The sequence below is a fragment of the Dunckerocampus dactyliophorus genome, chromosome 9 (genome assembly GCF_027744805.1).
Source record: "Dunckerocampus dactyliophorus isolate RoL2022-P2 chromosome 9, RoL_Ddac_1.1, whole genome shotgun sequence".
In the NCBI taxonomy this organism is placed as follows: Eukaryota; Metazoa; Chordata; class Actinopteri; order Syngnathiformes; family Syngnathidae; genus Dunckerocampus; species Dunckerocampus dactyliophorus.
The window spans coordinates 9,350,080-9,374,883 of record NC_072827.1 but is presented as its reverse complement, the minus strand read 5'-3'; the positions used below and the strand labels follow the sequence as shown (position 1 = coordinate 9,374,883).

General features: G+C 41.3%; 1 protein-coding gene across 5 annotated transcripts in view; it reads left to right on the top strand.

Annotated features, from left to right (window-relative positions):
* The window catches only part of LOC129187357 (disintegrin and metalloproteinase domain-containing protein 23), a 70,811-nt gene that overhangs the window by 24,736 nt on the left and 21,271 nt on the right, over positions 1–24,804 (top strand). For all 5 annotated transcript variants that reach the window (XM_054786491.1, XM_054786489.1, XM_054786488.1 and 2 more), the window contains exons 4-13: positions 6,465–6,528; positions 8,843–8,925; positions 9,048–9,111; positions 14,143–14,215; positions 15,592–15,662; positions 15,877–15,936; positions 16,011–16,079; positions 21,026–21,192; positions 21,277–21,361; positions 21,439–21,526. In XM_054786491.1, the coding sequence (XP_054642466.1) occupies positions 6,465–6,528; positions 8,843–8,925; positions 9,048–9,111; positions 14,143–14,215; positions 15,592–15,662; positions 15,877–15,936; positions 16,011–16,079; positions 21,026–21,192; positions 21,277–21,361; positions 21,439–21,526 (824 nt within the window). The remainder of the gene's footprint in view (positions 1–6,464; positions 6,529–8,842; positions 8,926–9,047; positions 9,112–14,142; positions 14,216–15,591; positions 15,663–15,876; positions 15,937–16,010; positions 16,080–21,025; positions 21,193–21,276; positions 21,362–21,438; positions 21,527–24,804) is intronic.

Genomic DNA, 24,804 nt, shown 5'->3' with positions numbered 1-24,804 from the left:
CAATATCAAAGATGGCGCCCTCCGTGGCAGACGTCTCTGTGACACTCTCCCGTGTTTTTCTATTTTTTGCTATTTTATTGTTCATTTTGGACATTCAACACACTCACGCAGTACATTACAACAGGGAGACACTTTTGAACATCGGCAGGGTTCACCATGAACTTTCATTTAGCCTCTCAGACTTTGCCTTTCTTCTGCGCCGGGAGAACGCAGCAGCCTGCGGCCCCGGTGAGCTGAATACCCGGCGAGCAAAGCATCCGAGGCGTAAACGAGGCAAGCGAGCCGGCCTGCATGCTAGGCTAAAAGCTAGAGCGACTAGGCCACCGCTACCAAGCTTGCTGCTAGCCAACGTCCGCTCTCTTGAAAACAAGATGGACGAACTACGAGCAAGGATTACAGCTCAACGTGAGATCAGGGAATGCTGTGTCCTCACCTTCACAGAAACCTGGCTGACGGAGGATATACCGGACTCGGCGATCCAGTTGGAGTCATTTGCTGCTTACCGGGGAGATCGGACTTTAGCGTCTGGTAAACACAGAGGTGGCGGCGTCTGTGTTTACGTAAACAAACGGTGGTGCACAGACGTACAGACGATGGAAAAGCACTGCTCGCAGGACATTGAGCTGCTGATGGTGAAATGCAGACCTTTTTATTTACCTCGTGAGTTTAGCGCTGTGTATTTAACTGCTGTTTACATCCCACCACGAGCTAACACTGCTAATGCACTAGGCCTCCTGCATGACATCATCGATAAACACGAGACCAAACACCCAGACGCTGTATTCATTATATCTGGCGATTTCAACCACTGTAACCTCAGGACTGTCCTCCCCAAATGTTACCAGTATGTGAGCTTTCCCACAAGGGAAAATAACATCCTGGACCAAGTCTACTGCAACATGAAAGGTGCTTTGAAGGCTGTTCCAAGACCCCACTTTGGAAAGGCTGACCACATCTCTATATTCCTTTATCCAACGTACAGACAACTTCTCAAAAAAGCTCCCCCTGTAAGTACAGCAGTTAAAGTATGGAATGAAGAAACTGATCAAGTACTTCAGGACTGCTTTGGCTGCACAAACTGGGATGTGTTTAAAACTGCAGCGGGGAGGGAAGATTGTACTGTTGATTTGAATGAATATGCTTCTGCTGTTACTGGCTACATTAGCACATGTATAGAGACTGTTACCACCACCAAGTATTACAGAAAATACCCTAACCAAAAACAGTGGATGAACTGTGATGTAAGGGCTAAGCTACGTGCTCGTTCGACTGCATTTGTCATGGGCACCGCTGATGACTACAAAAAGGCCAGATATGACCTGAGGAGGTCCATACGAGAGGCCAAAAGACAGTACAGACAGAAGCTGGAGGGCTACTATTCCACCTCAGACCCTCGGCGCATGTGGGCGGGGCTCCAGCACATCACAGACTATCGACAGCAGAGTAGCGTAGCCACGTCCAGCCAAACCACACTTCCAGATGAGCTGAACGAGTTCTATGCCCGCTTTGACACCCAAACTTCTGATGAGCAGAGAGGGTGGCTGAACCTGGGGAGCACACAGGACGCACCTCTCATGGACGCACCTCTCATGGTGACATCAGCTGATGTGCGCAGGGTTCTAAACAAAACAAACCCACGAAAAGCAGCAGGCCCAGACAACATCTCAGGACGTGCACTTCGGGTTTGCTCATCAGAGCTAGCTGATGTGCTTGCTGACATATTTAACCTGTCGCTTGCACAAGCATCTGTACCGACATGCTTTAAGTCCACCACCATAGTGCCCATACCCAAGAAGAGCAACGTGACCTGCTTGAATGACTATCGCCCTATAGCACTCACTCCTATTGTTATGAAGTGCTTTGAAAGAATAGTCATGACCCACATCAAAAAGAGCATCCCGGCGGCAACTGTGGACCCTCTACAGTTTGCATATCGCCAGAACCGGTCCACGGATGATGCAGTCAACACTGCCATCCACACAGCCCTTTCTCACCTACAGGGCCAGGACACATACGTCAGAATGCTATTTATAGACTATAGCTCCGCTTTTAATACAGTCAGCCCCCACAAACTCACAAATAAGCTCCTCACACTTGGCCTGTCTCCCTCCCTCTGTAACTGGGTGTTTAACTTTCTCACAGGCAGACCCCAGTCAGTCAGAGTCCACAACCGCACATCCAGCTCAAGAATTGTGAGCACTGGGACCCCACAGGGGTGTGTGCTGAGTCCACTCCTCTACACGCTCTTCACCTACGATTGCGTGGCCTCCCAGAACAACACCAGCATCATTAAATTTGCGGATGACACTACAGTCATCGGACTGATCACTGGTGGTGTTGAAACATCATACAGAAGAGAGGTGGCGGACCTCATAGCTTGGTGTCGTGATAACAATCTCCTTCTCAATACAGATAAGACTAAAGAGATGATCATCGACCCAAGAACAAGGGAAAAGGAGCCACATAGACCCCTGTTTATTGGTGAGACTGAGGTGGAGAGGGTGAAAACCTTCAAGTTCCTTGGCACACACATCAGCGAGGACCTCACCTGGTCTCACAACACCCAACAAATTCTGAAGAAGTCCCAAAGGAGACTGTACTTCCTGAGAAGACTGAGGAAATTTGGCATGTCCACCACAATCCTGAGTTGCTTCTACAGATGCACCATCGAAAGTGTCCTTACCGCCTCCATCACTGTTTGGTACGGTAACTGTACAACACGTGATAGGAAGGCACTCCAGCGGGTGATCAAGACCTCACAGAACATTGTTGGGGCAGCCCTCCCCTCACTGCAAGACATTTATACATCTAGAGTCCTACGCAGAACACACAACCTCATCAAGGACAGCACACATCCACAACACTCATTATTCACACTCCTACCATCAGGCAGACGCTACAGGAGTTTGAAGTCCAGGACCACAAGGCTGGCAAACAGCTTTTACCCACAGGCCATCAGGCTTCTCAATGAAGCACTCACACACGCCACACGCAACACACACTCATAGCACTTTATTTATTTATTTATTTATTTGTATTATTTACTTGCATTAATGTCTCTTCTGTTGTTGCTTAATTTCTTGGTATTTATGTTTATGTGTTTATGTTTCTTATGTTCTTATTCTTTCTTGTGTTTTTCTTTCTTTTCCTTGGGAGAATGAACAGAATAAGATTTTCATTGCATGGTATAACTGCTGTTTTACCATGCACATGACAATAAAACTCTCTTGAATCTCTTGAATCTCTTGAATCTTGAAACTACAATCTCAATAATAAACACATTGTTTGCCAACAATAGCACTTGGTCACTAACCTTTTACAAGTTAACAGTTTGTTAGTTAGCATACTACTTCCTGGTTCATGGAAGATGACATAATACGCTATGAATGGTCCAACTCAGGGGTTTTCAAAGTGAGAGGCGAGCCTCCCCAAGAAGAAACAAAAATGTCAGAGTGAGCAAAAAATCCCACAAAATATCCCCCAGAAAATCTTTTTTGGGGGGGAATAAGGAAGACCCCAACTGTGCCACCCTTACAATGCAAGATTTACTTGCCTGACATCATGTACGATCTTCAACGAGACCCTGAGGATTGGTACCGGCTGCCTGAAACCCACGCTCATGATTTCCTTCCGGTCTAGTATTGCACCAGCTGCTCTACGCAGGGAAAACCACACCTTCAGACGTGTCAGCACAGACCTTGCAAAACCCAAACCACCTCCTACACATACTTATATCGACCTTGGTCGCCAACGCCTGCCCATTTTTTTTGCCACTCAGTATCTCTTTGGCTCTCATTGGCTCCAATTCCAATATGTTCCAAGCATGGAGAACCAGCTGGCAGCAGAATCCCCGACCCGCCCAATTCCTAATCAACCTGAGCACGTGTGTACCACCGGGCGCCGACCTCCCTCGCAAGGATTAGGCAACACTGAACCAGCTACGTACAGGAGATGCCCATTTCAATGCCGTAGGGGCTTGCAGTCTTCTGGAGCTTGCCCATGTGGTGCTGTTCGGTCCAGCCCTTTTAGCAGGGCAGGACTCACCCAGGTTCTTGAATTTTCCCATGGGTGAGGGAGCGATGTTCGAACCGCGATGTAGCCACGGACAACTGTACATAGAGTCTATATAGCAGTTGCCGCGCCCCTCAGTCACGAAGACCTTCATTGAGAAGCTATTAGGAGTGTTTGTAGATGTGTTGTGTATTCAGAAGTAGAAGGGGACATGTTGTTCTGACCAGCAATTTCCATTCATCATTCGTCTTCAGAGCAGATTATTTCCATGTGTTGGAGGTGTGATACTCAGGCATGACAGTGCTATGTTTCATTTATTGTGATTCCAGACAGAACCCCTTGCAGTTTTACACTATCCCTCCCTGCTTCTGAAGCATTGTGGCACACATGTGCACGCCCCAGGACAGGACATCCTCACACACTCCTTACTTCAACAACAGCGCATTTCAAGGTGCTCACATTGCAGCAGCCAATCCACCGTGCACTTCAATTCCGCCCACCGACCCGTGCATACACACACACCGTTACTCCTTGGCGTGGCCCACTCTCCACTCTCTCTGCCTCATGTGTCAGGCTTAAAATAGCACCTCACTTAGGAGCCACTCTCACGCCTTGAGCATCCTCTCGTAATAATGCACTTCCTGCTTGCATGCTCCAGAGCATCACTCACAAATGTCCTGCCGCTGTTGTGTGTCACAGGACAAAATCCGCCAAAATCCGTCTTCTGCCATAACGCCGACACATTCCCATAGAAAGGAGGATGTCGTTCATTTGTGAGGCTACTCAAGGGAAAACAAGTGCCATTGTGGCAGAGATTGCACTCTCCATTGGAAGTCAGCTCACAGATTGAATGTACATGATGATGATGGACGCTGACACTGAGAGCTTTACAGGAGGACATTTTTGTGAAGGTGAAGGTGAAGATGAGGCCTCACAGTTATCTGTCATGCTCATTGGAAGCTTTCGGTTAAAGTTGGCTGTCATCTTGAGTGATAGTGTGGTTCTCATCTAGTTCTAGTGATCTTATGGTGACCCACAATATAGTTAAGACATTCACCAAGGGGTTGTACCTTTGGGGGTATGTAGAGAATCCGGTTCCGGATTCTCTACATGTGGCTAAGCTGTTGTTGCCTTGTGAAGTGATAAATTGTTGATTCCGCTCATCCTCGGCTTCTCCACATTGGTAGGGCCCTATGAACGGAATCGCGGAATTGGCCAATCAAAAACGGAATTTACTGTTTAACAAGGAATCTTGCAGAAATTAATAATAATGTAGATGAATGTTGTCATTGTGAGGAGAAGGAACGTTTGTGAAGGAGAGTATTTCCCTGACAGATGGCTCAATCGTGACGGAATGTCATTACAAACACTAAACAGCCCAACCTAAACATGTTGGAACGGCGATAAACACCGGCCAAAGTTGACTGAACCTCCTCTTATGGAGAGTGAATGGAAGCTAGCGGGGTTAGCTTAGTTTAGCATGCTAGTGTGGTCGTGTGTGTGTGTGCGACTGCACAGCTGATGAATATATTATCTCCGTGTTGTGTTTTACCGCTGTAATGTAAGGAGCATTTTACAATGCTCGAGGACCAGGTTCTGACTGAAAAAACACGAGAAGCACGTTTATTTTTGCACCCAGCTCATCTTAGCCGTAAACAAACCTTCTCTACACACATGGAACACAAGAGCATCCTTCAAAGTAAGAGCGCCGTTTGCCCCATGTCTAAATGTGTAAACAAAATAAGCATGTCATAAAAAATATCTTTGCACTTGGAATTGCATCTGTGACTACATCATCCTTAATCACGAGCACGGCCATTTTATAGCAATGTCTGCATAGGGTGACAAAATTGTCTGTTGTTGTATTACATCAATAAATGTAAGGATTTTTGCATTTAATTGACGGACATTTTATTCACTAACCCAAAAAGCACCCACGCTATGCTGGTAAAAATAAGTGTAAAATATAAAGAATAGAATTATAAAAAGAAACAGAAAAAACGGAATTTGGGAAAAAATAAAAGAGATTTCATAGGGCCCTACATTGGTGACCCCCACGTGATCCACAAGCTGAGGTGTTGTAGATATTATGTGTTCTTTTGATAGATTGTTAGCTTATCTAGATACACTCAGTGGACACATCACTAATACTTAGCTTTGCTTGACATCGTCAGGTAGGTGTTTATTCAACAATATTTACTTTATAGTTCCAGGTGTAGTTTGAAGTGGTAGCAAATTCATGTAAACTACTTCTCATTGGTTTTTTTCATCCAGAAAAATCCTGACACAGTGGACTTGAGAGTTTAAAGGCCAACTAACCATGAGTCTTAACCACAGTGTGTGTGGGAGTGAGTCAAGAAGTAGTAAAGGCACCAAGATGTCTGTGTGCACCATTGCTGCATCATCACTTCCTTTCTCCTTAAACTGACGCCAATTTCTCTTTCTCTCCTCAGTGACTTGCTATCCTCAGATTATGTTGAGATCCACTACGAGGGGGGGAAACCTGTCCTCTCAAAGGTAATGGAAATGTTTCCAAACCACATGGATGTTGTCTTTGATGAATGACTGACTGAATGAATGTATGGATGGGTAACTAGAGTTATTGAGATGGATGGCTGGTTGGAAATTAAGGCTCGTGAAAGCATGCCGAGATTGTTTTTGGCTAAAATGCCTAAAAAAGTCATGCTCCAAGTAAATGTAAAGCTGTCATCGAACCATTTGTAGAAGAGTAGAGGTAGTAGAGGTGAGTAGAGGCATGGTGTTGGGCTCTTCTGAACGCTAACAAGCTGTATTTAAAATATGCACCTCTGACGAAAACAATGAAAGTCTGCAGCAGCGGTTAGTGCGTCTTTATGGAATTCAGGGCCATTTTTGTCAGAGGTTTCTTTGCTGTTGAAAAACTGTGCAGTTGTATTTTGTTTTGTGTTTGCATCTGGTTTAATATTAGTGTTGTGTGTGCATGCAGTTGTAATTTTCATCCTGGACAGCCGCATATCAGGCGAAATAAGCTTTCCAATGATGTATAACACGCTACGGTACACAAATAAGGGGACGGTGTAAAACCCTGGTTTCTTCATCACAGCAGAGGAACGTCAAGGCGAAACCGGCTACAACATTACCATGTGCACTATGTAATGAGATCCAATGCAATTGTAGTACAACAGGGCAGTCCAAAGCGTGGCCCGGGGGCCATTTGCGGCCTGCGGATGTTTTTTTGTTGGCCCGTAGCTCATGTAAAAATGTAATTTAACAAGGTAACAACAACAGCAAACATTGAAAAATCTGCAGTAATTTCACAAGAATAAAGTCAAAATATGAAGAGAAAAAAGTTGGAACAAGTATTATTAGTATTACATTAATATTATGAGGAAAAATTTTAGCACTTTGAGGTTTCATTGAAATGTAAAATGCACTACTGATACAATGTCTTATTATTATTATTATTATTTCATTTTAGTAGCATAAAGTTGAAATATTAAAGAAAGACGCTTTTCAACAACAAATAAAACAACAACAACAAATTAAGTTGTAAATTTTGGAAAATTAAATTGGGGAAGCAGTTATGTTACAAGAATAAATAAAGTCAAAATGTTAGGGGAATTAAGTAAAAATTACACTTCTTATTCTCGTAACATTGTCTGCAACCTAATTTCCCAAACAATTACAAATTTATTTGTTGTTTTGTTTGTTTGTCGTGATATTACAACTGAAAACAATAATGTCTTTTAAAATTATATATTTCAACTTTATGCTAGTAAAATGATGTTATTTTTCCTGATAAAATTAGTTGTTCTCGTAAAATTAAAAATTTTCAAGTTGGATTACAACTTTTTTCTCTTTTTCACTTCATTCTTGTAAAATTACTACTGATTTGTCAATTTTTGCCGTTTTTTTTCTTTTTAGTTTTCTTGTTAAATTCTGTTTTCAGTTGTTTGTGTTTTCAGCCAACCACAAAATCAGCCGCATATGGGCCCCCGGGCCGCACTTTGGACACCCCTGGTTTCATTTAATAACATGTTTGTCATTGTGTTTGTAGTTTGCACTGCATGATGCTTGGTGTGTTTGTGTCCCTCTCATGTAGCTTCATAAGGAAAACAAAATATCAAGAATGCATTTGCGCATGATGCAGTGCAGTTCTACAGCACTGAAAACTAGGGATGGGTTCAATGCAAAACAGACGTGCTGTACATAAAAACAACCTTCATCATAAACGTACTGCTCTTTTATCAGCGCTAATTAGAGTGTGCAAGTGGCCGGTTGGTGCATACCCTTATATGCAACCTACAGATAAGAGAGGAAGTGAAGCTTGTTATGGAATGAGGGCTGTTTGCCGCTGCTGATTCAGGCAGAGGGCCTGTATGGGCTGGGTGTACTCTCGCTGAATCAGCAGGCTTTCGCTCCCCCCCCGCAGCCTCCTGCTGAAGCCCTGCTCACGTGACGAGGGAAGGAAAGCACTCTGCAGTGTCAGTGCAGCTGAGATGGGTGAAGTGAGAACGAGGGAGAGAGACCGAGAGAGAAAGTCCTCCACTCACCCCTCGTCTGACAGCTGAGTCACAGATAGCACCGAGACCTACTTTGCAATGTATTCACGATCCCTGTTATAAGCAGAGACCTCATGCAGAAATGCATCGCAAATAAGATGCATCAGCATCTGTGAGCCAAGCTGTTACATCTCCAGATGGTTCCAACTTGGGATATTTCAGCAAAAATGTACATGCAATGTCGGAATGAGCCGTACATGTGTGCGTGTTGTGACAGCAATGGTGCTTTAGCTCTGCCTGGTGTTTTCTGTGATGGGATGCTGCATTAGCACCGTATCGTTCTCCCGCAGGGCGGTGAGCACTGTTACTACCACGGCCAGGTGAGAGGCAACGATGACTCCCGTGTGGCCTTATCTACCTGCAACGGGCTGCAGTAAGTGAACAGAGTTGTGTGCTTGCCTCACCACATCGGAGGACACACTCATCTCAGCTCCTTTTCTAATATTGACTCAATATCGACTGGCCTCTCTCCCTTTTCTTCTGTTTGCCCGGCAGTGGGATGTTTGACGATGGAGCCTATGTGTACGTAATTGAGCCGCTACAACAGACTTATTCAATCGTAAGTTATTGGCCAAGTATGTATCTCACAGCATTTTTTTTCCCGCTACTACTGAAGCATTATCATCAACATCGTTAGATTTGGTGAAGCAAAATGGAGTGCAATATTTTTGTATTTGTTTGTTAGGTAACAGGCTTCTCCCTGATTCATGGAGAATGACAGACAGGCAATGTCATGATGATTCCGATGTCATCATGACTAACACATTTTTCATACTATGTGCACTTTTATCTAGGTCTAGTCATTTTTTATGTTATTTATCGGTCTATGAGCCACTTCTCTCCAGTTTTAACAAGGCGAATTGAGTCAACAAATATAATAGTGGCCTACAACTTTTGCTCAGTACGGTAGAGGACCGCTTTTTGCGGGGGTTTGGAAGCCAAGACATGGTGGTCCAGTGGTTAGCATGCTGGCCACACAGTCAGGGTTTGCTTGTTCTCTGCGTGCATGCGTGATTTTCCTCCGGGTACACTGACTCCCTCCCACATTCCTAAAACATGCATGTTATGTTAATTGGAGACTCTAAATCAAGGGCCACATACTAAAATATTGAAGGATGCAAGGGACACTTTGATATTTTGTAAAGCAACACATGTAGATTAGGCAAGTCAGTATTTTGACCATATTCTCATTTTAATGCATATTTTCCAACCCCAAGCTGAATAAACCTGAATGCCTGTTGGGTTTAAGCATACCAGGAGGTGTGCATGTGTGTATTGAGGGAGGGTGTGGCCTTAGGAGATCAACACCCTTTATTAGGTGTGCACAATTATTAGGCAGCTTCCTTTCCTCTGGCAAAATGGGCCAGAAAAGAGATTTAACAGACTCTGAAAAGTCAAGAAGTGTAAAACATCTTTCATAGGGATGCAGCACTCTTGCCAAAATTGCCAAGAAACTAGGACGTGACCTCAGAACCATTAAATGTTTTGTTGAAAGTGCACAAAAGGGTCGCGAGAAATGAGAGAAAAACATGCAAATTAACTGCCAGATATTTGAGAAAAACGTGAAGCTCCCAGGAAGCCATTATCCTCCAGTGCTGTCATATTCCAGAACTGTAACCTACCTGGAGTGTCCAGGAGTACGGTACATGGTGTTCAGGGCTCAGAGACTTGGCCGAGGCAAGAAAGGCTGGAACCCGACCACCGCTAAACTAGACACACACGTTTAAAGGCTATGACTTGGCCAACAAATATCTGAAGACAGATTGTTCAACAGTTTTATGGACTAAGATGAGATGAGAGCGACTCTTGATGGACCAGAGGGATGGAGCCGTGGCTGCATCAGCAATGGGCAGAGAACTCCACGCCAGTAAGGTGGCTTTTTAGGTTGAAGATGGACTCAAACTCAACTCACAAACCTACTGCCACTTTTTTCACACAGTGGTACAGGAAAAAGGGTGCATCTTTCAAGAAGACCATGTTATTTTTATGCAGGACAATGCTCCATCTCTTGCATCCAAGTACTCCACTGCATGGCTAGCTAGTAAAGGACTTTAAAAATAATGACATGACCTCTTTGCTCACCTGATCTAAACCCTATTGAGTACTTGTAGGCTTTTAAACGTAAGATTTACAGTGAAGGAAAAAGGTTCACCTCTCTAAACAGTGTAACAGGCAGACTCCATGGATGGAAGGCTTTTCCATGTTATTGAAAAGAAGGGTGGCTACAGTATATTGGTCACTGAAAATGTCTGAAATGTTTATTTGTAAAGTTTGTGTCGTTTGTTTATCCTTTTTGTTTTTCTTTAAGTTGCCTAATAATTCTGCACATTAATAGTTGCCTAATAATTGTGCACAGAGATATTCTCAGCAAAAGACAAATCCTCATTTTCACTTCCTTAAATATTCAAGTTTGAAGTTTATTAACATTTCAATAATATGTTCAATAATACAACTAACATTCAATAATGCAAATTGCATAATAATTGTGGACACAGTGTATAGGTGAAAAAGTCTATTATTAATAGTCTTTGCTGATTATTTCCCCCATTTTTGCTTTTTTTTAAATTTTCCAAATATTTCAAATTTTTTCTTAAATAATCTTCATAATTTTCCTTTCTTTATATTATGACTTTATTCCCATAATATTTTGACTTTATTCTCATAACATCCGCAATCTAATTTTCCAAAAATTACAACTTTATTTGCTGTCTTGTTTATTTCTACATTACAAATTTTAAAATTAACATCTTTTTCTTTAATATTTCAACTGAAAGCTGCTAATGTGATGTTATATTTTCCTCATAATATTCCAATCTTATTCTTATAAAATTACGTTTTGTCATGAGATTACAACTTTTTTTAATTAATATTTTGATTTTATTCCTGTATAATTACTGCAGATTTTTCAATTTCTGCTGTTGTTTTTGGTTTGGTGAAATTCTATTTTTAGAATGTGCCAAAGGCCAATAAAAACAACAGCTGCGGGCTGAAAACAGCCCTCTGGCCGCACTTTGGACACCCCTGCTCTAAATGTCCATAGATGTGAATATGAGTGTGAATGGTTGTGTGTTTATAGGTTCCCTGCGATTGGCTGACGACCCTAGTGAGGACAAGCGGTATAGAAAATGAATGAATGAACATTCCGAGCCCACCAGTGAATGTCGAAAATCTGCACGTTATTGATACGTCCATAAAAATGTATATTTTTGACACACAGCTGGCTCCTACCCCTCCACAACTTCATGCTGGCTTCTTAACGTTTCATCTGCAATTTCGGATCCACATTTGCAATAAAAGTGATGATTGTAATTATTAGATTAGATAGAGCTCCTGAACCCTCAACTTCTTTCTTCAGTTGCCATTGTTTAGTAGCGAAGGAAGCTAACAGACTAAAAGTACAATACAGGTTTACGCCCCAAAATATGCCTCACATGCTTCTTAAACACATTGAAATTATGCAGCTAACTGTCTGAGAAGGCGTTTCTCCAAGCCACGTCTGCATAATCTACACTGCTTGCCTGCTGTATTTCCAGTACAGACTTCCCACTTTGTAATATACAGTATAAGTTTCACTTTTGCATGGTGCATTCAATGACTACCGAACAAAGTGCCAAATCTCAACGCATAAAGACATAAACATGTAAACAGTGATACGTGTATGCTGTGCATTGTACCTGTATTGTACCTGTATTATCACAAATGATCACTGACTAATGGTGAATGAAATCTGTTTTTTAGGGGGAAAAACAGAGTTTTTCAAAAAATCTTTTTGACCAATGTTGAATTGCGATTGTGTGGGGATTCACTGCACTCGTGTAACTCAACAGCAGGAAGCAGTTAAATGTATCACGTTTGCATGATGAATGAAATATGAGTTTCAACAATGCCTCTCTGGCCAGTCATGAACATGTTTGACAGTTTCCAGGTCAGGGTCAGTGGCTGCAGCCCTCTCTGACGTCTTCGGGATGCGTCACGATTAGAATTTGATGGTAGGAAAAGGCAGAGAGGACAAAGAGGTTGAGGTTGAAGAACAGCAGTAGAGGGATCAAGGTAGGGAGGGGTCTTCTCCCCGACCTCCAAGTTCCTGTGATGAAATAGAGGAAGCAGGAGAGAATAAGAAGCCTGTTTGGGAAACAGGGGAGCCAAGATGACAGGGTGAGACACACTTTGAAAGGTAAACACCACAATCTTCTTCCTGATGACACTGGAATGCAATTCATTCTGGAATACTGGTCAATCCTTGAAAATAACATCTTTTTTTTATATTTCAACTTTATTCTTCTAAAAATTACATGTTTTTGCCTCAGAATAGTACGACTTTATTCTCCTAAAATGATTACTTTTTCCCGTAAGTTTTGTCTCATAATATTATGACTTTATACTCCTAATATAACTTTTTTCCCAAAGTAATTTTCCAAAATTTGCAACTTCATTCTTTGTTTTGTTTCTCTTAATATTATGGCTTTAGAAAATAACATCTTTTTTCTTTAATGTTTCAACATTAGGTTTCTAAAAATGACATGTTTTTTTCTCAGAATATTTATTTACTTTATTCTCCTAAAATGCTGACTTTTTTTCCCATATGCATGAAATTATTGCTGGGTTTTTTTTTTCCACTTTTGCTGTTCTTCCCCATTATAATAAAAATAGACTGTTCTTACAAAATCTGTTCTGACTTTGAGGAAGATGAAGTGTCTCTGGAAACCCTGTCATTACGTAAATAACAGAGTCTGAGACTGGCTCACCTAAATGGAATCCAGACAAAATGGAATAATGCGATTGATTAACCTCTGCTTCGTCTGTGTGACCACGCATTGTCTGCTCGTAAAAGGGTCCATTTGAGATCTTGATATTGTACTGTTTTACATTTTGCTGATACAGTGCTACCTCGGTTTTTCTTCTTAATTCGTCCTTCAAGCTCCAAAGCAATTTTTCCCTTAGGAAATAATGGAAATCCAATTCATCTGTTCCAGACACCATACAATATTAACAAAAAATACATTTTATAGAGAATAATTCTAGTTTTACATGCAGAAAACAATGCAAAAATGATGACAAATTGAACATTTAACATCACTTGACTTTTATTGAAGACTCTTGACAACATCTTCTGTCATTTGTGACCCCTGTTTTGTTAACATCTTTACCCCTTTTGCAACATTAGCCTCCTTCATTTAGTCTTTCTCCAAGATCAGGCACGGGGATGCCATCTTTGTACTTTGCGATGAGTTCTTTCTTGAATTCAACAGTGTTTCTTGCCTTCTTTATCGAATTGTTTCCACTTGCGACTTTCTTTGGCCCTGTGACAGGTTATTTAGCAGCCGCACTCAAAAGAAAAATGTAGAGTCAGCAACGCGTAGGGTGCCTTTTTGGTCACTCGATTTCATGGAACAATACAGTACACTGCAAAGGGACTAGTTTGTTGTATGCAAGGTTGTACGATAACCAAGACACTGTACGAAATGCAGAATTTTTGCAAAGATTTTCATCAAATGAAAATTGAGGCATTCGATTGACTGTGTTATGTATTATTTTCGTACTATGTTCAAGTTTGTCGACAACATTTCATTTTAAATGGACTCACCCTCAGGACGCAGTTGGAAGGCCTCATCAGCTCAGAAGAGGTGCATCGCTTCGGTGGAAAAATGACTCACAAGAACCGGGTGAGGATCTACATCATGAACATCTTCTAAAACATGTTCTTTTTGTTTTTTTAGGGCTTCTCTGCAGACACACCCTTTCACCGTACTGTGTGACAAACACAACAACAACCACACACACACACACACACACACACACGCACGCACACACACACTAGTAGGCCACAAGGAAGCAACTTTTAGTGTTGTTCAAACTAGATGTTCCACTCTCTTGAGCACACACAGAAGAACTGGAATGCCTGTTTTGCAATTACCCCCTTAAGGAAATAGTGCTTAACAGGCTCGCGCAAAATTCCAAATTGAATTGAAAATGTCTTCCAAATTCCGGACGTTTTTCTCTTCACATTTTGACATTATTCTCGTACAATTACAGCAGTGTTGTTGTTTTTTTTTTTTTTTAATTGTCCAACAATTTCAACTTTTTTCTTGTAAATTTGGACTTTATTCCCATATTTTGACTTTATTCCTGTAATATTATGACTTTTTCCTCGACCAAATTTTCTAAAAATTTAAATTTTATTCTTGTTTTTTTGCTTCACATAATATATAAAATATAAATATAAAATAAATCAAAATGATTTTTCTTTAACATTTCAAATTTATGCGACTAAAACTACGCTACTTTTCCGTTTTTGCTGGTGTTGTTTTTTTACATTTTCCAGCTATTTCAATTTTCTTCATGTACATTTGGCCTTTATTCCCATAATATTTTGCCTTTATTCCTGTAATATTATGACTTTTTCCCCAACCTGATTTTCCAAAAATTACAATTTTGTTGTGTTTTTTCTTTGTTTCTCATAATATTGAAATATAAAAATATTTTTAATAATATTTTTAAATTGATATTTAATACTTTTTTTCAAACACTTCAACTCTATGCTACTAAAATTGAGTTATTTTTCCTCATAATATTGTTATTCTTGTAAAATTACCACTTTCTCATTAGATTTTTCTTAATAGTTTGACTTTATTCTGGTAAAATTTTCCAACTGTTTCAACTTTTTGTAAATTTTCTTCTCTTGTCATAATTATGACTTTATTCTCATAATATTTTTACTTGATTCCTGTAATACTATGATTTTTTCCCCAACCTAATTTTCCAAAAATTACAATTATATATATTTTTTTGTTTGGCATAATGTTAAATTATAAAAAATAACTCATTTACTGCAGATTTTTCCACTTTTGCTGTTTTTTTTTTTTAAGTTTTTTTGTTATATTATATTTTTAGAATGTGCCATGGTCAATAATAAAATCGCCGCGGGCAGCACTTTGGATACCCCTGCGTTAGATTGTGCAGGTGTACCTAATGTTGTGGCCATAGATTTTGGTCTTTCCTGCGGTGAAGCTGAATTTTCCTGTGTTGTTTATGCTCGTAGCCGAGGAGGAGGAGCGGCTCTTCTCGGAGCTGGATGACTTGTCCTGGCTGAAGCGCAGGAAAAAGCGAGCCGTGAGTGTCTGATCTCATCTCTCTGAAGAGACGCCACAAACTTCCCTTCACCCACCCGTAAATGGTTATGTAATGATGTCACACTTCTATGAAGTCTTTGCATAGTTGTGCTGTTGATGTGGACCCCAAAGCATGTCACATCAGGACTCCACACTTGTGGAAAGAGACTGAATGTGCCTGCCAGTGCTGACACCCTGCTGTGTTTGTGTTGCAGGTCTCTGTGTTTGAGGAAATGAAATATTTGGAGATTATGATTGTTAGCGACCACAGTATGGTACGTATTCCTATAAACATCCAATACTTTTACATTTGTATCACTTTTATCACTCTCCTTCCCTGTCCCCGCAGTACAAACGACACAAAACCAAGCAGCTCACCAGAAATTTTGCCAAGTCGGTGGTGAATCTAGTGGACGCCGTGAGTAAGCTTTTCCCTTTGACCAGTGTTGTTTTTCCAGTGTTTGCTGCTCAGGCAGATGGACAAACACTCCCGATCCACACTGACTCATTCAAAAACTAAAAGGTGGCTTTATTTTATTTTGGTTTTTTTACTCTGCAAGACTCTGCTTTAGTGAAATTTTTGTGAGTTTTCCCCTAAGTGCTACCATGAGAATATGAAGTGAACTATTCATACTGGTGATAGGAGACTGACTGAAGTGAATCAGGTATTGTTGCAGATCTGTTTTGACGGTGTTATCTTTTCAAAAACATCGCCAAATTTTCCATGCTGTTTGTCATGTATACCCTGCCTCTCGCCCAAAACCTAGCTAGGATAGGCTCTAGCATACCCCCACGACCCTAGTGAGGACAAGCGGCATCGGAAATGGATGCATGGATGTCTGTCATGTAAACATAGGAATATGAATTTGGTCAGCCACAACTCTTTAGAGATTTACTGCCCCCTTTTGGTTTGAAACGTAAACTACAAGTACCATGCAATGGATTGTTCCTGCAAACTTCCTTTGAAGGAAAACTGAGTGGTTCGCATGTTGGCCACACAGTCAGGAGATCGGGAAGATCTGGGTTCGAATTTCCGTTGGACATCTCTGTGTGGAGTTTGCATGTTCTCCCCGTGCGTACGCGGGTTTTCTCCGGGTACTCCGATTTCCTCCCACATTCCAAAAACATGCATGTTAGGTTAATTGGCGACTCTAAAATTGTCCATAGGTATGAATGTGAGTGTGAATGGTTGTTTGTCTATATGTGCTCTACGATTGGCTGGCGACCAGTCCAGGGTGTACCCTGCCTCTCACCCGAAGTCAGCTGGGATAGGCTCCAGCATACCCGTGACCCTAGTGAGGACGAGCGGCATAGAAAATGGATGGATGGAAATTTACAAAGAATCGGTATCGGATTGGTATCACTGATACCAGCCTGACTTTTACTCAATATCGGATCGGAAACTAGTGGTATTGCACATCAGTGGTGACGAAGGCTGCCGTGAAGAAGGCAGCATATGCGCAGTTTGGATCTCCTAATTTTGACTTTTTATCTCCTAATTTCGAAATTCTACCTCATAATTATGACTTCCTTATCTCATAATTATGACTTACCATTGGGATACTTTTTTTCTTTCAGTGGTGGAAACGGGCTTCCATAGTAACAACATCAAATTAAAAGCACAAAATGAATACAGAGCCACCATCGACTCGTACGAGCCTGGAGTTTGTTTTTGCAAGAAAAGATTATAACATCGCTGTTTGACGTGTGATAACAGGCCATCATGTGCTAGCATGAATTAACTTGAGGTTGTGGATCGGACAATTGTGCACATTAGCACTCAATAACGTCATCAAACCTTACCTTTATGCATTCCCACATAGTATCAGCACTTGGGACCAAATATGAGGTGAAAGATAAATGGGAAAAACACAGTTAGGTAGTCTATTTGTGCAGCGTGCGTGGGAGAAAACTATATGGTGTGTTGAAGGACCGTCAAACAAAGTGGAACGTCTTGCCGCTTGCAACAAACAAAATAAACAGGCAAAAACTGTTGGTTTTCTAAGTACAGTATATTCTATTTTGAATAAAATATTGGAGTGTGTGCGTGTGTTGCGTGCGGCGTGTGTGAGTGCTTTGTTGAGAAGCCTGATGGCCTGTGGGTAAAAGCTGTTTACCAGCCTTGTGGTCGTGGACTTCAAACTCCTGTAGCGTCTGCCTGACGGTAGGAGTGTGAATAATGAGTGTTGTGGATGTGTGCTGTCCTTGATGAGGTTGTGTGTTCTTCGTAGGACTCTAGATTTATAAATGTCTTGCAGTGAGGGGAGGGCTGCCCCAAAAATGTTCTGTGAGGTCTTGATCACCCGCTGGAGTGCCTTCCTATCTCGTGTTGTACAGTTACCGTACCAAACAGTGATGGAGGCAGTAAGGAAACTTTCCATAGTGCATCTGTAGAAGGAACTCAGGATTGTGGTGGACATGCCAAATTTCCTCAGTCTTCTCAGGAATTACAGTCTCCTTCTTGATAATTTGTTAGGTGTTGTGAGACCAGGTGAGGTCCTCGCTGATGTGTGTGCCAAGGAACTTGAAGGTTTTCACCCTCTCCACCTCAGTCTCATCAATAAACAGGGGTCTATGCGGCTCCTTTTCCCTTGTTCTTGGGTCGATGATCATCTCTTTAGTCTTATCTGTATTGAGATGGAGATTGTTAGCACGACACCAAGCTATGAGGTCCGCCACCTCTCTTCTGTGTGATATTTCAACACCACCAGTGATCAGTCCGATGGCTGTACTGTCATCCGCAAATTTAATGACGCTGGTGTTGTTCTGGGAAGCCACGCAATCATAGGGGAAGAGCGTGTAGAGGAGCGGACTCAGCACACACCCCTGTGGGGTCCCAGTGCTCACAATTCTTGAGCTGGATTTGCGATTGTGGACTCTGACTGACTGGGGCCTGCCTGTTAGAAAGTTAAACACCCAGTTACAGAGGGAGGGTGACAGGCCAAGTGTGAGGAGCTTATCTGAGAGTTTATTGGGGGCTGGCTGTATTGAATGCAGAGCTATAGTCTATAAATAGCATTCTGACATATGTGTCCTGGCCCTGTAGGTGAGAAAGGGCTGTGTGGATGGCAGTGTTGACTGCATCATCAGTGGACCGGTTCTGGCGATATGCAAACTGTAGAGGGTCCACGGTGGCCGGGATGCTCTTTTTGATGTGGGTCATGACTATTCTTTCAAAGTACTTCATTACAATAGGAGTGAGTGCTAAAGGGCGATAGTCATTCAAGCAGGTCACGTTGCTCTTCTTGGGTACGGGCACTATGGTGGTGGACTTAAAGCAGGTCGGTACAGATGCTTGTGCAAGCGACAGGTTAAATATGTCAGCAAGCACATCAGCTAGCTCTGATGAGCAAACCCGAAGTGCACGTCCTGAGATGTTGTCTGGGCCTGCTGCTTTTCTTGGGTTTGTTTTGTTCAGAACCCTGCGCACATCAGCTGATGTCACCATGAGAGGTGAGTCCTGTGTGCTCCCTAAGTCCAGCCACCCTCTCTGCTCATCAGGAGTTTACGTGTCAAAGCGGGCGTAGAACTCATTCAGCTCGTCGGGAAGTGTGGTTTGGCTGGATGTGGCTACGCTACTCCGCTCTCGATACTCCGTGATTTGCTGGAGCCCCGCCCACCGAGGGTCTGAGGTGGAATAGTAGCCCTCCAGCTTCTGTCTGTACTGCCTTTTGGCCTCTCGTATGGACCTCCTCATACGTGGTGGTGGTAACAGTCTCTATACATGTGCTAAAGTAGTCAGTAACAGCAGAAGCATATTCATCCAAATCAACAGTACAATCTTCCCTCCCCGCTGCAGTTTTAAACACATCCCAGTTTGTGCATCCAAAGCAGTCCTGAAGTACTTGATCAGTTTCTTCATTCCACACTTTAACTGCTGTACTTACAGGGGGAGCTTGCTGACACCTAGTGACCAGTGTAGAATACTACATGTCACAACGTCTTTGAATGTGTCTTAATTTTTTCCCCGATTCTTTGGTACCACTGGAGGCCACGGCACCCTTAGCATCTGCTTATATTGTGTTTGGAACCTACCGCTTAGCAGGGCAAAGTCCACCCAGATTCTTTTGTTCTACCAGCTGTGAAATAATGCTGAGTCTCAAGTAAGGTTTACAATTTAATATTAAAAGAAGTAGATACAAGAAATTGCAATGCCAGCGCTGGAGAGAACGGCCAACCCTCCAGCCAAGGTCTAGCCAGGTCCAAACGGTCTGTAAAGTGAAAGCCTGCTGTGGAGGCGGTCTCAATGATCAGGAAACTTGTTAACTGTTTGTTGGTGCATTGGTCTGATCTGGTTTCAACCAGTTCTTGGTTAGGAAGGACAGCCAGGAGACAGAAAGGGAGACTCATAATGAAACTGCGTGTGTGTGTGTGATTAATTAAAAAGGACATGATGCCTTTGTTCCAAGTGAAAGGTCTTCTTTGATTGTGTTATCTCTCTGCTGTAGATAAGCACATACATGCTGCAGTACCCATCCAGAGTGGAACATATTCCATTCTTAACGGAACTGCTCTGAACATACTGCTGCAGTGCCACCTACTCAATTAAATATTCATAAGGCAACAGAATTCATGAGCAAAAAAGGGTGCTTCTGACTTTATTTCCATAATATTTTGACTTTATTCCCTTAACGTTTCAACTCTATGCTATTAAAATGACATTATTTTTTTCCCCACAGTATTATGTTATTCTTGTAAAATTACGACTTTTTCTTGTGAGATTTTTAAAATATTTTGACTTTATTCTTGTAAAAGTACAGCTGTTTTTTGCATTTCTGCTGGTATTGTTTGTTTTAAATTGTCCATTTATTTCAACTTTCTTGTACATTTTTGACTTTATGCCCATAATATTTTGACTTTATTGCTATATTATTATGAATTTTTCCCAACCTAATTTTCCAAATATTACAGTTCTATTCTCTGTTTTTTTGTTTCATATAATATTAAAATATTTTAAAAACCCATATTTTTTCTTTAACATTTTTTCCCATAATATGATGTTATTCTTGTAAAATTCCGACTTCTTCTCAATAGATTTTTCTTAATATTTTGAGTTTACTCTTGTAAAATTACAGCTGTTTTTTTTTCTATTACTGCTGCTGTTGTTTTCTTTTTAATTTTCTTTAACTTTCTTCTTGTAAATTTTCTTCCCGTAAAAAAGTGCTGGTGCACATTTTGAGTGGTTTGATACTCAAGCAAATACCTCGGCTTTTACTTTGATGGGTTTTGCACCACATTTTCCTCATGTGCATTAGCACTCTCTTATATCCACCTTGCTCCCTCGTCCCTGTGTGATCCTCGTAAACTAATCCAGACTTCACTGTTGCTTGTGTCTTTCCCCCCTCCTGCACACGTCAATGACAGGTCTTCAAAGACGAGCTGCGAACGCGCGTGGTGCTCGTCGCTTTGGAGATCTGGACAGACAAAGATCGGATCCCCGTCAGCGTGAGGCCGCTGGAAATGCTGCGTGATTTCTCCAAGTACCGCCAGCAGAGCATCAAGCACCACGCAGACGCCGTGCACCTCTTCTCGTAAGTTTGTCACCATTCTGTAACATGTCACGGTGATAGTTGATGTCGTATTATTTTTCTTTTCTTTTCTTTTTTGTGTTCCAGAGACGTAACCTTCCACTACCGCAGAAGCAGCGCAGCCTACTTTGGGGGCATGTGTTCTGTGAGTCGTGGCGTTGGAGTCAATGAGGTCAGATTGGTCCGCTGTCACGCACGTCAAGGATCGCATGTTCAGTAGGTGTGACCGACCCTCTGCTGCTCTCACAGTATGGCGGCACATCGTCCATGGCAGGCTCGTTATCCCAGAGCTTGGCTCAGAATCTGGCCATCCAGTGGGACCCAGCATCAAAGAGAAGTACACACTTTAGTTCATATTTTGTTTATTTTCGGATGTTGTTTGGCACACTGTGGCAACCGGTTTGGCTGTGACAAGCGGTGATCCAAATTGCAGGAATTTTTCAACTTCAATTTCTCAAATATATTTAATGAAAAGACAGTGCAGTTTGAATTCAAAGTAGTGCCAGCAAAAAAAACAATTTGAATGAAAATTTCAGGAGCAATACATTTTTATCCACAAAACAGGGACCTAGTGGATATCATGTTGGGCACATAGTCAGGAGATCCAGAAGATCTCGGTTCATGTCTCTGTTTAGGCATCTGTGTGAAAAGTCCCCCCCCCGAAAAAACAGCAAAAATGAAAATATCAGCAGTAATTTTTTTTCATATCAAAATATGAAGACAAAAAAGTTGTAATCTCAAGAGAAAAAGTCATAATTTTAAGAAAATAACGTAATATTATGAGGAAAAATAATGCAATTTTAGTAGCATAAATTTGAAATATTAAAGAAAAAAAGATGTTAATTTTTAAAGTTGTAATATTATGGAAAAAAATCCCAAACAACAAATTAAGTTGTAATTTTTGAAAAATTAGGCTGCGGAAAAAGTTATAATGCTACAAGAATAAATTCAAAATATGATGGGAATAAAGTCATAATTATGAGGACAACATTTACAAGAAGAAACTAGAAATAATATTACGAAAATAAACACATAATAGGAGGAAAAATAATGTCATTTTTTGCAAGTAGCATAGAGTTGAAATATTAAAGAAAAATGCATCATTTGGTTGGGGAAAAAGTTATAATATTATCGAAATAAAGTCAAAATAATATGGGAATAAAGTCATAATAGGTGGAGTGGTTAGCATGTTGGCCACACAGTCAGGAGATCTGGAAGACCTGGGTGCGAATCTACGTTGGGCATTTCTGTGTGGAGTTTCCTCCGGGTGCTCCGGTTTCCTCCCACATTCCAAAAACATGCATGTTAGGTTAATTGGAGGCTCTAAAGTGTCCATAGGTATGAATGTGAGTGTGAATGGTTGTTTATCTATATGTGCCTTGCCATTGGCTGGCGACCAGTCCAGGGTGTACCCCGCCTCGCTGGGATAGGCTCCAGCGTACCCCCGCGACCCTAATGAGGAGAATCGGCATAGAAAATGGATGGATGGATGATTCATGCTGATATCAGATTTATATCAGTATCGGCCGATATTCAAGGCTGCAGTATCTGTATTGTATTGGGAAGTGAAAAAGTTGTATCGGGACACTCCTAATAATAAGCATAAAATGCTCGCAGTCAAACACTTTCTAAGGCTCAACAAGAGACATTCAACATCTTAATGGCAGTAGACTACTAACAGACGTTTCTTCTTTTATGCCAGCGGGTTTCCAAAGTCACTCCAGAGCATTGTCGCCGCCTATAGGAGTATTAATAAACGACGTCCCACTGCATTAATTAAAAATCCCCTTCTTAGAATGAAAGGGCAAGATTAAGACCTGCGACCCACTGAAAACAGGTCAGAGACCCAAAACCCACCAGTTGAAAATCGCTGATTTATATCAGTATGTGGTTCTTCCTGTTCTCGTTGGGTAAAAGGAGGTTTAGGAAAGTGCACTGTCTTTTTTATTGGTTCCAGTAAGGAGGGTCTGTGGTGTAACCAGAGTCATCTGGAGCTATTATCGCTGTTACAAAGCCATTTTTAGTGACTTGACCACCAGCAATAATTAAAAGCTCAGTAAATAAACATATTCGACTTCCCTGGCACATTTTTGGTTGCCTGTGTGTGACCTGCTCATTTTTTTATGCAAGATTTAAACTTTTCTGTAACATAATAATGACCTACTAAAAGTAAAGGGCCAAAAAAGGTAGACAGTAATCCCTCATTTATGGTGGTTAATTACTTCCAGACCTGAACATAGTAAGTGAATTTCTGCGAAGTGGGATTCCTTATTTACATACTTGTATAGATAGCCTGATAGTAGAGATAACCTTCTAAATACATTTTTGACCATTATTAGAGCCCTCTAGACATGAAATAACACCCCTAAAGTTGCCTTTACACTCCTGTTACCTAATATTGTAGACTTAAGACATAAATAAGACTAGTGCTTGTGTGTATTGCAATGAATGTGTTCCGGATGTGTGGAGAACAGGAAGTGACGTAGTTCAGAGCTGAGTTTTAGCTGGATTACGGCCACGACAGTAGTCCATGTTTATTAGGTTTATGCTTATTATTATGTTATTACTGTGCCTGTTGTGCGATAGTCATTCCTCGTTTATAGTGACTTTGTTAAATGAATTTTTGTGTTATAGGATTCAATGTTAATAAAAGGAATATTTTTGGCGTTAGAGCAGGGAAAGGTTTGTAATGTTTTTTTACATGATTAGAGCCCTGTAGACATGAAATAACACTCCTATAGTCACCTTGACGCTCCTATTAATCATTGCTTACACCACATTGCAACTCCTATGCTGATGACTCAATGACTCGAGCCGCTAGCTAACAAGCTAACCAGTTAGCATCAAATTTATTTCTTCTCAACTTAAGAAGCCAAAGACTTACCACTTCCACACGGAATGGAGGAGAACTTTTTTTCACTCTATGATGTCGGACATGCCATGGCTGACTTCATGACTTCATGCAGTGTTAAGGTAATGTAATGTAAGGTAATGTCTCAATGTTTTGGCTCATTACTGCTGCCTAGTGACCAGAATACGACATATCACTTGTATTTCAATATGTTCTGACTAATAACAGACCATAGTCTACCACGAAAAAACAGCGATAATCTATCAATAAATTTCTGAAAAACTGTGATATACCGAGGGAGCGATAATCAAACCACGTGTTTTGTTGTGGTGGTGTGTGTGTGTGTGTGTGTGTTACTTGTGACACTTAGTGGCCAGTATTAACATTTAACCAACATCTTTTAATGCCTTATGTAAAAATATTTGTATTTTAGTTCCTCTAGCCATTTTTACGCTTGGAAATGCTTAATTTAGGCCAAGAATATGTGAAATTTGCTTAAATATGCATACATTTTTTTTTTACTAATAATCAGCCATAGCAAAACAGGGATTATTAATTAAAACATTTTTGAAAAACATGATAGAGTGAGGGAGCGATGTTCAAACTGCAAAGTGGCGAGGGACGACCGTACGACCAAAGAAGTGCTTCTAAATTGCATGGCTCGTGACGTGAGGCATTTTAAACGGCAGATGGCGCTTGTAAAACACGCCAGCGGTCACGCTGCTGACCTATGCTCTCGTTCAAAAATTGTATACATATCAAAG